We start from the raw sequence: 13,906 nt of genomic DNA on the forward strand, positions 1-13,906 counted from the left end.
CCGTGGGAGCTTCACGCTGATAAACACGTGGCACACTCGAGCCCAAGTTTCGTTTATGTAACGGAGACGCAGGAGCGAACAGCACCTCCTCCTGCACTCCCTGCCCGCGGCCTCCCGGAAATAGAGATTCGCGTCATAGGCGACGGTCCCCGGGCTGTCTGATGAAATCTCTCAGCGGACGGACGGAGCGAAGCGGCCGTGGAAACTGCTCTGTATTCGGAGACCGCACCAGTATTAACGCCAGGAGGAGTCCGGAGAGCACCGCAGACTGATTATAACCCGGTGAAGTGCTGCTTTGGTTCGAGTATTTGAATCCGTCTCCGCCTCCGGGGAACTAACCGTCAGGCTAACTAGCTGCTAGCGCTGAGCTAACGTGCTAAGCTAACTGGAGCGCCGCCGCAGACAGAATGGCCCGTTGCTGGTCTCCACACCCGGTACTCTTCGTGTCTCAGCACTTGGGTTTCTCCACCTCCGTCCGCACAGAGTTCTCCACAAGAAAGAAGCACCACTGTCAGCAGAGCACCACGGCCCGCGCCGGGCTCTCGGCCCTCGGATCCTCCCGCAGCTGTAGCCGGTGTGTGTGGTGTGCGGAGTAGGCGCGATGAGCTGTTGGATTAGCAGCTAACGTGCTAACAGCCTGTTCGTATTGAAGTTGTTCGCACATTAAACTGAGGACATGTTCAGAAATATGAGTGAAGAAGGACGTTTAATGGGCGGGAGGCGCCCCCCCTCATCTTCCTCCTCCATGCCCGGACTGGACAGCCAGGAAAGTTCGTGGATCGGCTTGCTGTCCAGGCCCGCGATGGCACTGGTGGAGAAAATCCGGAACCGAACTCTGAAAAGCAGCTTGGTTACCGAGGAGAGCGAATTTCTTAGCCCGCTGGAGGACGTGCAGCTCGGGCCTCCTCACCTGTCCTACCTGCAGTGTGAGCCCCGAGGCGTGGGGGCTCTGCCATGGCTCTCCGCGGACTCGCTACGGGAAATCGGGCTCCAGAATGGGGCAGAGGTGGACCTGAGCCTCTGCCAGCAGACCCAATTCAGATACCTGTCTTCGTTCCGGACTGTTCTGGGCCACATGCTACTCAGTTCTCAGGAAGTAAAACCCCCGGGAGGGCAGAGCTGGTCCAGCAGGCCATGGTGGGACAGCTTCTGGGGGGGCAAGGAGTGCTCGGAGAGGGAGCAGCTGTCCCGCGGGATGCTGGGAGAAAATGCTGGAGCCAGCGACCACAAAGAGCAGCTGGTGAACAATGGAAGCCCCCCCACAGTCCAGAACGCTGTGGCAGACCGCCAGCTCAGCATCAGAGATCCACAGAACTGCTCAGGAGCCACCATCGCCGCAGCCTTACCTGTGACCCCCGAGCAGGACCATGGGTACTCCAGCCTGGAGGAGGAGCACCTGTCCGGCGTGACGTCCGCCAGAGCAGAGCCGTCGCCACCACAGGAGACTGAGGGGATGGAGGAGGTGGTGCTCGCCGTCCCTCAGTGCCAGAACAAAACTATCAACTTCATCATGGGTGGCCCTTGCAGCGAGGATGAGGACAGCCAATCAGAGGAGTCATCCTCTGATGATGATGATGATGATGGCTTTGACAGCGAGGGCTCCTCTGAGATGTCTGATGACACTAATGATGATGATGAGGATGATGACAGTGAGGCGGAATCAGAGGTGGAGCGTTTGTGGCGCTCTCTGTGCCACAGCGAGGACCCCTATGACCCCCGAAACTTCACTGCCCGCCTGCACACGGGTGTCACTGCACCTCGTGCCATCCCTGTCTCCACGCCACCATCCTCTGCTCAGTCTTCCCCCTCCTCCTCTCCTCCCTCCAGCCCTGACACATGGGACGACTCGCCGTCTGCGAGCGAGGCTGATGAGGAGAGCCTCCGCCTGTGGGACTCCTTCAGCTCCTCCTCAGACCCCTTCAACCCACTCAACTTCCAGGCTCCCATCAGGACCCGTGAGTCTGCCACGGCGAGGGCCAGGGAGAACTCCGCCTACCGCCGCCTCCGCCAAGAGTCTCCACCCGAGTACAGGAAGGAGGAGGCAGAGGACCGGATGGACAGCGGTTTCTGTGACGCCTCCGCCCGGAACTGCAGCTCCACGAAAAAGGTGCGTTGGGAGACAGTGCTGCTGGGGCGGGTCAGGTGGTTAAAACACTGATTAAGGTACAGGTGAGGCTCACCTGAGGGACAGTCAAAGGGTCTTTGTTAGTCACACCTGAACACACCTGCAGACACACCTGCCCTGTGGGGTTTTGGGAACAGTCAGAGTGAAAGTGAAGCTTCAGTCTGTTCTTGGTTCAGGTTACTGCGGCTCGCTCTGCGTCAGGAGCTCATGAACAGGTGAGACAGAGAAGGTGTGGAAAATAAAGTTTATTCAAAGTGAGCTGAAAGTTTCCAGCAGAAGAAATCAAATCTTCACGCTGCATACTGATCTCTCGACACACCTGTAGCTTTTCCATGTTCATTACAGCAGATGCTGTTCAACCTGCTGACTTTCAGTGTTTATTCTCAGGTTATGTGACATATTTAATTATTTAATCTAAAATATTTAATAAATCTCTTAATTTAGGATTTAAAAACTATTTTTAAAAAGTTATTCATTGTGTGGCTCTGCTGAATGTTTCTTCCTGTTAAAAGGGAGTTTTTCCTTCCCACTGTTGCAGCGTGCTTGCACCGAGGCAGTTGTCTGATACTTGGGCTTTGCGTGTTCTTGTGGGTATTTACCTTCCAGGTAAAGCACACTGAGTTGACTGCTGTCACCGACTTTGGGGTAAACATGCTGATTTGAACATGGGAGTCTGTGGCACCGACTCACTGCTGGAGCCTCTGCTGGCCGTCAGAGGAACTGCAGCTGAGGAGTGTTTGACAGTAAACATGAGTCAGACAGCAGGAAGCTCCGCCTCCTGTGGGTTTGTTTGCTTCCTGGAGAGACGTGAGGAGAAACTGGATCGGTGAGCTGTAATTAGCTCGGAGCTTTATTTACTCTGTAAACACGGCCAGTTTATTAGTAACTCCCAGTTCAGCCTTTACCCAGAGTTCCCACCAGGTTGTCCGGACAGCTGTGATGGTGAGCCCACATCTGGGCCATGAACTCAGAGACGCTCTTTTCGCCCCTGAAAGCCAAAAACACAGCGCCATGATGGTTGAACGACTTATCCTTAATGAAGGACGTCTAATGTCATAACGTTTCCCATCAGATTTCAGCTTCAGTCAGATCCTCCAAACGTCCTTCAAACTCACTTTGATTTGGACCCAAAGATTTAACCAAACCCGACGATCCTGCTGCTTCAACTTATCCCCAATACAGATGTAAGGATGTAGGGAGTGAAACAGTCGAGTCTGTCACTACCCGATCCGTACCGGAAACCCGATCGGTACCCCGCATGCGTGAAAGGTTTCTACTTCCGGTCGTAGCGTTTTACGATAGTTATGGGTCAGAGTATCTGTTAAGATGTTAAGAATAACAAGTATATCTTAAAATGTTTGCAATAATGAAGCATTTCAGTACAATGTAGACAAAAACGAAAAATAAAAAGAAAGTTACGGATCAGGACTCTCCGATCCTTACTGCGCATGTGTAAAGTCTGACCGTACAAATCGGGTCTACCCGATCCGTACCGCGCATGTGCAGATGTTTTCTTCTTCTTCTGTTCGTTTAATGACAGTTTACTCCCCAGTGTACGAGGACACTGCCACCTGCTGACCGAGCGAATAAACCCTATTATAAACTGAATTATCGTCATTACAAACGTGTGTTAAATCTGATTTAGTGATAGTCGAGTGTGTTTATGCTTGTCTGTGAGGAGAGGATTGTTGGAATAGTGATGATGATGTGCGCTATCACTGTCAATTGTCAGTAAACACTTAATCTGGCTGATGAATCTACACGTGAGATATTACAAAGTCTGCATTATTAACTCTGTAATTAGGCGCCATTCTTCTTATTTTACGGCGCTGTTGCTCAATCGGGGGACGCTCTCTGTTGAGGAGAAAAGCATGAATTTCTTTGTATACCGATTATCCATTGTTTAAATGTCCCGGGCAGTCGAAAAGAAGGCAGAGCTGTGGAGAAATGCTAGGAGCTAACTGGGCGCTAACCGTACCATTCAAATATATTGAATGTCGCAATGTTGGCAAAGAGAGGAAGTGACGTAAGATTTGCGCATGCGGGGTACCGATCGGGTTTCCGGTACAGATCGGGTAGTGACAGAGTCGTTTGAAAGCTGATTTGTTCCTGGAAGTTTCAGTGACCTGATGACCTTTGACCTTTCTTTGTATTACCGAGCTGATGTCGTTTTCTCCCTCTCTTTTCCATCAGGTTCGTTTCTGTGACGATGTGGAGGAATTCTTTGCCAGCTGTGGGGAGGAGGAGGACCGGCGGGGCCCGTGGGAGGAACTTGCCCGAGATCGCTGCCGCTTCCTGCGGCGCTGCCAGGAGGTGGAAGAGAGCATCGCTTACTGCCTTCAGCCGCAGCACCGCCGGCGCGTGTACGAACAGCTTGCCGCGATTAGGCATGCTCCTCAGGGTGTTTTTCTGGCGGCGGGCCCGAGGCAGAGTCCAGCTCCACTGTGAGGAAGAACGCCGCTGGGTTCTTCAGTGTTTCTGAGCTCCGAGCCTCATCAGCTTCCTGCTTCCTACCACAAACCCATGAGCACCACAAAAGAAGAAGAGAGGTCCAGACGCTCCACGTCTGGAAACGCTGTCAGTGTTAATGTGCAGAGCTGTGAGGGTGAGGATGATGAAGGCTCCCGCCTCTGATTAACCAATAAAAAGTCCCCGTCTGCAGCAGCTGGGCATCCAGCTGTTTCCAGTGTTTTCACTCTGAAACCAAAGAAGAAGAGTTTGTGTGTGTTTGTGTGTGAGCGAGTTCACCTGTCGCATGGGCAAACCTCCCCCAGACTCACTGATAATCAATACTGAGTTTTCCTGATCACTGTGTATTAACCCTGCGTGTCCAGCCGGAGGCGCTCTTGCTCCCTCTCCTTGTAATTCAGACTGGACAGAAACAGCTGACACGTCAGAGCCGAGGCCCCGCCCTTCAGAGCGTTCAGCGGTCAGAAAGATTGACGCTGTGGCAGATGTTCCAGATGTTTCTGTGACTGACAATGAGGAAGAGCGCTGCCTGAACTGTTTGGCGTCATTTTAGCGAGAGAAGCGTTTTATTTTTCTAACTGCGTGTTTGCCAAGGACTCGTGCCCATTGATCGTCTCACAGACTAAATATCAATCTAAATAAATCCAATATTTAATGATCACACACGGCCTCCTGTCATTCTCCTCACACCTGCACACACCTGCCCAGCTGTCAGCTGCGGTACCACTGGCAGCCTCCAGGTGGTGGTAACAACAAGCTTCCTGATTTGTGTTCAGGGTGGATTCTGTTAGAAAATGTCACACAGGTCTACGGACCAATCAGCTCCCAGGTGTCTTCCTCACACCAATCGCAGGCAATGGAAACCATTTAAACTTAGTTGTGTGGTTGCTGGGTGTCGTGATCTGTCTGTAGGCCTGTGCGGCTGACCTTTAAATCACCCTCAGGGACAGGTCGCAGGTATTTATTAGTGATACTGAGACATTGGTCTGATACAGAGTACACAGCATCAGTATTACAGACACCTGTACAGATACTGTTGTGTTGGGGAGAGCAGAGTGTCCTGATTCATGATAAGAATCGTAATCAAAGTGCAAATTCTGAACACATTTTACTGACCATTAAATCACTGTGACGTTTACTTTCCACAATAATGACTGAACACAATAAAACACACCTCTCAGCTTTTATTTTGAAGAGCTGAATGTAGACTTATGTCTAATGTGCTACAGGCTGCAAATAGAACAGGCACCACAGAAATGTTCATTGAAACATAATCAACACTCAGTGGGCTACATACTGGACTCAACAGGATAGAAACCTGTTGCACTAGTTATGATGATAACAGCGTTGGCATTGATGCTGTCGACGTTCGGTTCGATCTGCCCACCTGTAGCGTCAATCACTGATTTCTGGAGCACAAGCAGCGTCTGCAGGGTCATAGGTGGAGCAGGAAGTCCCACACCGTGCTCGCTGAACTGCCCGAGGTAATAAACGTGTCAGTAAAGGGTTGAATCATTGTCGGGAAATTCAAAGAGACACACACTTCACTTCTTACACACTGCAGATTTTATTGGTCCGAGTTGAAAGCAAAGAGAGAACGCTTACAGCTTCAGGTGAGAGCTCAGCATGTATGCAGGTGATGCAGCCAGACACACGCAGGTACTCGACAGCTTTCATCATTTCTCATCTAATGTTCTAAAATGTTCTTAATTCAGATCAAACTGAGGTTATTGTACTTGGCCCTGAAAATCTTAGAAATATGGTATGTGTCACTACCCGATCCATACCGGAAACCCGATCGGTACCCCACATGCGCAAATCTTACGTCACTTCCTCTCTTTGCCAACATTGCGACAGTAAATGTATTTGAATGACACGGTTAGAATAGAATAGAATAATCCTTTAATTGTCCCACAAGGGGAAATTTGGTTGTAACAGCAGCCAAAAAGATTAGCACCCAGTTAGCTCCTAGCATTTCTCCACAGCTCTGCCTCCTTTTCGACTGCCCGGACATTTAAACAATGGATAATCCGTTTACAAACAAATTCATGCTTTTCTCCCCAACAGAGAGCGTCCCCCGATTGAACAACAGCGCCGTAAAATAAGAAGAATGGCGCCGATTTACAGACTTAATAATACTGACTTAGTAATGTGTCACGTAAAGATTCATCAGCCAGATGAAGTGTTTACTGACAACTGACAGTGACAACAATCCTCTCCACACAGACAAGCATAAACACATGACTATCAATCAAATTAAACACGCGTTTGTAATGACGCTACTTCAGTTTACAATAGGGTTCATTCGTTCAGTCAGCAGGTGGCGGTGTCCTCGTACACTGGGGAGTAAACTGCCATTAAACGAACAGAAGAAGAAGAAAACCCCTGCACATGCGCGGTATGGATCGGGGAGTCCTGATCCGTACCTATCTTTTTATTTTTCGTTTTTGTCTTCATTATATTGAATTGCTTCATTATTGGAAACATTTTAAGAGATACTTGTTATTTTTAAAGTCTTAACAGATACTCTGACCTGTAACTATCGTAAAATGCTTCGACTGAAAGTAGACACCGTTCGCGCATGCGGGGTACTGATCGGGTTTCCGGTACGGATCGGGTAGTGACAGTATGTATGGTTGCATGTCTTTATCCTGTTTTCCTTCTCTCACCCCAACCAATCACAGCAGATGGCCCCGCCCCTCCCTGAGCCTGGTTCTGCTGGAGTTTTCTTCCTGTTAAAAGGGAGTTTTTCCTTCCCACTGTCGCCAAAGTGCTTGCTCATAGGGGGTCATATGATTGTTGGGTCTTTACCTTACAATATAAAGCACTGAGCATGCTGCTGATCATTGAGGCAAATGTTGTTGAGATTTAGTGCTATATAAATAACACTGAATTGAAAAATGTAATTATTATTAATTAATAATAATGAAATAATATTTAATTATTCTTATTGTGTTTTAACAAATTCTGTTTTATTCATTTTAAAGTTTGGTTTTATTGTGCAAATGTATAAGGTTTAGTTTTACTTTGGTTATATGTTTGAGAATATTCTGCCAGATTGTTTCCCTACCCAACACTGGCTGATTGACTTAACTGAGTAACCCAACAGCAGGCATGAGACCCAGTCTGCATCTGGAGGTTGGTTGCAGAAGGCCAGTCAGCAGCCATGATGTGGTGCACCAGATGTAATAATTAAGGAGATTTGGAGACCTCGAGAGAAGAGAGCACTGGAGTAGACAAACTCGAGTTGGCGATGTCAGGGTACTAAGATTAAGCCGGCCCCGTAAGTCTTCCTTTGGCGTGATGTCGGGCAGTGACTGTACACGCCTGTGTCCTTCAGAGTAGTGCCACCATTGTGCCATTAGAGCCACTGACAGAGCAGACCTGGGAGCGTCATCAGGAGAGAGCTGCTATGATCAGGGAAGCACTGCTGCTCAGCTGAGGACTCGCTGCTCCCAAACAGTCGCTGAATCTCAGCCTTCAATGAATCTTGGATTCAGGGTAACTAACCACTGCGCCTGCGCTGTTGCTTTCGTCCTTTTTTAAACTTTTCTCTGCGCATTTATTGTTTGGAAATTCCTCTCAGTGATACTGTTTTTGGAATAATGTTAACTTGCCATTTTTAGATCTTGTGTTTTATTATCTCTACTAGTAGAGGTAACTTTAGTACCTTTGCTCTGTTTTATGGGCTTTTACTAATGTTGTCCATCCCACGGACTAACCTCAAATCCCGTGGTGATAGATCCTTCTCTGTGGCAGGTCCCAGACTTTGAAATAGTCTCCCCTTAAATATTAGATCTGCACAAACACTTGAGCAATTTAAATCTTTACTAAAGACACATTTCTATGCCCTGGCTTTTAACACGCTATGACCCAAGCATTTTGGTCTTATTTGAATTAGTTTAGTTATTGTTTTAATTCTTTTACTGTCCTTTTATTGTTTTTTACTGTTATTATTGTTTTACATTGTTGCTTTTTAATACCATTTTTATATTGTTAAGCACTTTGTGCAGCATCGGCTGTTTGAAATGTGCTATATAAATAAATTTGACCTTGACCTTTTATTGAGGGGGGATAAAAACTGTTTTATAAGTAGTCAAAGGAGCTTGCAAAGAAAAGCGTCTGGACTTCTTTAAGTTGCTTGAAGACGTTTCACCTCTCATCCGAGAAGCTTCTTCAGTTCTAAGGTCAAATGGTGGAGAGTCCCAGATATAAACCTAGTGGGAGTTTCCCCCCACAGAGGGACAAAAGGACCCCTGATGATCCTCTAATCGCCTGAGCCAAGGTGGGAAACTGGGCGTGGGTCCCAATCAGCCAGAGTTTCGGGTGAGCTCATTATGAAACCTGGCCCCACCTTATCATGCGAATTCCTGAGGTCAGATGGCCCAGGATGTGAGTGGGCGTTAAGGCGTCTGGGAAGGATCTCAAAACTGGATTATAGATGGCAGAGAGTTGGTGTCGTAAACCCCGCCTCTGTTCAAAGATGGTCGCTCACAGTGGACATAGATGCTTCTTTCACTCCTCTTTCAAACCATCTGTCCTCTCTGTCCAAAATGTGAACATTGGCATCCTCGAAAGAGTGTCCTTTATCCTTAAGATGCAGATGGACTGCTGAGTCTTGTCCTGTGGAGGTGGCTCTTCTGTGTTGTGCCATGCGCTTGTGAAGTGGCTGTTTGGTCTCTCCAATGTAGAGGTCTGAGCATTCTTCGCTGCACTGTACAGCATACACCACATTGTTGAGTCTGTGTTTTGGCGTTTTGTCTTTCGGGTGAACCAGTTTTTGTCTGAGTTTTTGTGTTGCTGGGTCTGAAATACACTGGGATGTCGTGCTCGGAGAAAACTCTCCTGAGGACTCTCCACCATTTGACCTTAGAACTGAAGAAGCTTCTCGGATGAGAGGTGAAACGTCTTCAAGCAACTTAAAGAAGTCCAGACACTTTTCTTTGCAAGCTCCTTTGACTACGATGACCTGGATGACTAAGAAGCTTCACAGACATATTTTATAAGTAATTATCTGTTACGTCCTGTCCCCGGCTGTAACACTGCTCTCCCCTATGTAACCTAAATTATTCAAATAAAATCAGTTCCTAGGTTCATCTAAGCCTAGGCGACATTGTCAGAGTTAACCAGTAATCAGTCATTACCATGTTTTGACACATTCTTGGACTTTCTTTATTCACAATATGAGAAGCTGGGACAGGCAGGCCACAACATCCTGAACTGGTTCAGAGGAAGAAGGCTGGATGGTAAACCGTTCAGATGATGCTTTTTTAAATGCCACAGATTCTTTCTTTAACCAGAGGTGGCAGTAGTCCACACGTTTGTCACTACAGAGAAGAAGAAATGCTATGGTTCATGTTCTCTACTAAACTAAAGTGGAAGAAGTACAGGCTCTGAAAACAACATTCTTACGCAAGAGTACAAAGTTTACTTCAGCTCTAATTCTAATGACGCTCAGCTTGAACCTTCGTTACGTGGAACACAAACAGCGAAGAAGAAAGACTTTAAAACTCGGCCTGTTTGTGTTTCCCTGCCACCACAGCTGAACACAGGTACAGTCAAGGGTTCAACTGCGATTGATCAGGTGGGGAAGGTCAGGTGTAGCGGCTCAGCGTGGGTAAAAGGGGACCAGGATTTCTGTTCAGGCTGTGATCAGCTGACCTGCTGCTGCTGCTCTTCATGGACTTGCTGGACTTTTCTTCCTGTTCAAAGGGACGTTTTCCCTTCCCACTTTCGCCAAGTGCTTGGTCATAGGTGGTCATGCGATTGTTGGGCTTTCTCTGTATTAGGGTCTTTACCTTACGATATAAAGGAGCTTGTGGAGACCGCTGTTGTGATTTACATGACTCAGGTCAACAACATGTGAGCTGATGAGCCGTCACAGCTGACTCCAACCCTGCACACGTGCACTTCAGCTAGTCAGTATGTGCTGCCCTCGATGTCACCTCACACCCCAGCACAGTGACGTTTTGCTGATGTATATGACGGCAGACACAGGTGTTACACACTATGTAGCTTGTGTTTGATTACTATGTTGCTTAGAGCCGCTTTGCCTACACCTCTCTCCCGGTAGCACACACAGAGGGAACCAGTAGCGTTAATGGAGCTCTCATCGACAAAATGTCAGTGCGACGTTGATTATCAGCGCTTCATTGGAGGTTTCCTCTTTGACTAGCGATGCATCAGATAGCAGGAGTATAGTTTTCCTATTGAAATGTCTTGACCAAAGCTTAACAATAGCCTCAGGCAGACCTTGTTAATCGAGGCAACATCTAAGCCAGTCTGCAGTTGTTTCTCGCTCATATTGCAAGAAACAACTCCCAAGCCAGGTTTGAATCATGTATATTTTAAGGTATGCTTGGGTGCCTAGCTGGAACCTCCCCCATGCTAACCAATCCTATCTCGCATTGTGCATGCCATGAGTCCATCTTAAACCCAGAGGTATCGACAAAAAAACAGAAGAGTTGCCAGTCGCTATCCAGTTACACTACTCGCCTCAAATGATCAAGTGCGCCTCAAATGATCTCCAAGCTACTCAGAGCTTCCCGTGTGCGTCACAGAGCGAGAAAAAGCGTTGGAGAAGCAGAGGTAAATGACGTTGTCCTAATCTCTTGCCAACAAGCATGCTACATCAGCACTACCAAACCCCTCTCTGTGTGGGTCGTGCAGAGAGCGGTAGAACGTAGGCAAAGCATACCTAAGCGATGGAGGAATTACCTCTTCATAGTGAGCAAACATATGCCTCTGCTATGTAGGAGCTACCACCACTGATACAGTGCATAGAGGCTAAGTCGGCAATACCTCACTACACTGTGTTGGATGGGACGGAGACGGAGGGTGCTATCTGTGACTGACCATGAACCTCACAGCTGCTCTGCACCCGTCCTTACTTCTATCTAACCCAGGGCTGGGGAACCTGCAGGTTTTAGATCTCACCCTGGGTCAACACACCTGAAACAATTGATGAGTTCATTCCCAGGCCTCTGGAGAACTTCGAGACATGTTGAGGAGGTCATTTAACCATTTAAATCAGCTGTGTTGGATCAAGGACACATCTAAAACCTGCAGGACACCGGCCCTCGAGACCCGGAGTTCCCCACCCCTGATCTAACCGCTCTTCTTCTCCTTTCCTCTTTCTTACATTTTTCTTCATTTGTGAGTGAACTTCTCTCTCATGATGGGAAATACAGCGTCTGGACCTTTAGCTAGCAGACTCACTGTGTGACAAGCTGCACACAAAGAGTTTGTGTGTTTGCTGAACTCTTAGAAATGCTGCATGTGAAATTACCAGACACTTGAAAAACATTACTGCCTTTATGCTCGCTGCTCTTCTGTAGTAGTTGAAGTCTGCACCATAAACACTCTTGTGGATCATTCTGGCCCACTTTAACTTCTGAGTTTAGCGATATAATTGATGCATATACGATACACCAAAAGGGTTGTCTTTAAGCGCTATTGTTTCGGAATCTGGAAGAATCTGGAAGAATAAACTTCCTCCAGATGTCTTTAACTGAACGTAACAAGCCTGTTTGACAGATTAACCAATAAAAAGTTCAGATATTTCTGCTAAAACGTGGGGAGTAAAAGTAAAAAGTTGTCAGAAAAATAAATATTCAAAGTAGAGATACCTGAAAATTGTATTCCTGCTGCACCTTGAAGTACTGTAATGTAGTACTTATACTTTGTTACGATGTTCCTCCTGTAAATCTACACTTTGCTTTTTATCCACGTCAGAAAAATGAAGTTGTTTTAAACTCTGATTAAACAGTGCATGATGTTTCCAAGGTCATCTGCATCCACATCTCTGTTACCATAAAGTTCTCACCCATCCACAATACAGTGAAATGATGCCGGCTCAAATCCTTTCCCTCCATGCTCAAACTGGGACCCATGTGACCCTTAGCAAGTCACGTGACGATGGGGCGGGTCAACAACGCTCATGACCATAAGGCGTTCAGTGGATGAACATCTTCACAAAGAAGACTTCCTGCTGCCTTCGTTCAGAACACGGATGGATGCCAGACTCCGTTTTGGTAACGATGTGGATAACGTGTGCGGGATACTCAAGGGAGAAACGAATCGTGCTCCTCGTGTTCTGGTGGTGATGGACAGATTGTGGTGACCACGTTCCTGCTTCTGCTGCACCTTCAAACAAAAGGGTTGTTGATAAACTCGATGCCAGGTTCAGACTGCACGGCATCCACCTGACTGATGGAGGCCTCTGTAACGCTGTGTGACTCCCACTCTCCTCCTGGCTCCTCCTTCTTGATGTCGTCACACAGGTGAAGAACAGCGGCATGTAATCTGTCTCTTCAATCAGCTGATGCGAGAAGCGTCCTGCAGTCTGAACCCGGCAGTGGAAAGAGTACTTCAGTGTGACCTTATGGTGGTTGTTTAGCAGGTGAAGGTCTCCGTCTCAGCGCTGCAGTCTAGGCCCAGAGACGAGGTGCTGGGCGATACCCCTCCACTGTGCCTGGTGTCCTCCAGCTCCACTAGGCCCTGCAGATATTTGATGTACCTAATGGCGGCCCGCAGCGTCTCCACCTTGCTTAGGCGCTTGTCGGCACTCTGACCTGGCAGGTGGTCTCTCAGCTTGGCGTAACCCTGGTTGACACACTTCACCCTCTGACGCTCCCGCTCATTTCGTTTCTGGATGAATGCCGGCTCAAATGGACACTCGTAGACGCTGAAGTGTCCGTGGTGGTGAAAGGGGGTCAGATAGGGCAGGATCCCAGGGCCAGGGCCCCTCAGAGGACCTCTGTAGAGGCCAAGGCCGGTAGGGTCCATGCTGGACGGGTAGAGGAGGAAGGGGACGGAGTTGGAGAGAGAGTCTGAGTGCTGCGAGATGCTGTGATCCTCAGAGAGTCCAGCAGGCGGAGACACGCCGAAGCTCAGGTTCGAAGATCGTTGTTCGATGAACGAAGGAGAGAAGGCAGAGCTCATCGTGCAACCTGGCTGAGCAGTACCTGATCCGAACTCCCAGCTGGATCAACAACAGTCTTCAAAGACCACCTCAAAGACAGTCGATCACCAGCACGCAGAGATCTGGGGAGACGCATAAAGACAAATTCAGCTTTAATCCTGAATCTTCCAACCTGAAAAGCCACACAGGTGAGTTATCTTCCTGCTGACTGACACTGCAGTTCCTCTACCATCCAGCAGAGGGTCCAGCAGTGAGTCAATCCCCATAGACTTGCATTTTAAAATGTCCAACGTTATAGCAGAAACAAACATGTTTGCAGCCTGAAACAAAAACCGTTTTGGTCTTGATGGATGATTTCATGCCGTATTAAACTTTTGTTACAGAATAAA

At 48.0% G+C, this 13,906-nt stretch overlaps 2 protein-coding genes and 1 long non-coding RNA gene across 3 annotated transcripts; 1 reads left to right on the forward strand and 2 right to left on the reverse strand.

The window, feature by feature from the left end:
• The first annotated feature begins 23 nt into the window (after positions 1–23).
• On the forward strand, positions 24–5,257 carry ppp1r15b (protein phosphatase 1, regulatory subunit 15B). Its single transcript, XM_026166587.2, has 2 exons — positions 24–2,107; positions 4,319–5,257. The coding sequence occupies exons 1-2, from the start codon at positions 677–679 to the stop codon at positions 4,571–4,573; spliced, it is 1,686 nt and encodes a 561-aa protein (XP_026022372.1). The 5' UTR covers positions 24–676; the 3' UTR covers positions 4,574–5,257.
• Positions 5,258–5,760: 503 nt separating this feature from the next.
• Positions 5,761–7,282, reverse strand: LOC145428638 (uncharacterized). The gene is made up of 2 exons (XR_013908941.1): positions 6,200–7,282; positions 5,761–6,069 (listed from the first exon to the last, which is right to left on the reverse strand). It is a non-coding gene; the product is annotated as an uncharacterized LOC145428638 (long non-coding RNA).
• A 2,460-nt stretch (positions 7,283–9,742) lies between these two features.
• LOC113021824 (achaete-scute homolog 5-like) lies at positions 9,743–13,537 on the reverse strand. The gene has a single exon (XM_080301103.1). It carries the CDS (start codon positions 13,535–13,537, stop codon positions 12,989–12,991), a length of 549 nt encoding a protein of 182 aa, XP_080157229.1. The 3' UTR covers positions 9,743–12,988.
• Positions 13,538–13,906: the final 369 nt, after the last annotated feature.

This window comes from Astatotilapia calliptera, chromosome 5 (genome assembly GCF_964374335.1).
Source record: "Astatotilapia calliptera chromosome 5, fAstCal68.1, whole genome shotgun sequence".
Classification (NCBI taxonomy): Eukaryota; Metazoa; Chordata; class Actinopteri; order Cichliformes; family Cichlidae; genus Astatotilapia; species Astatotilapia calliptera.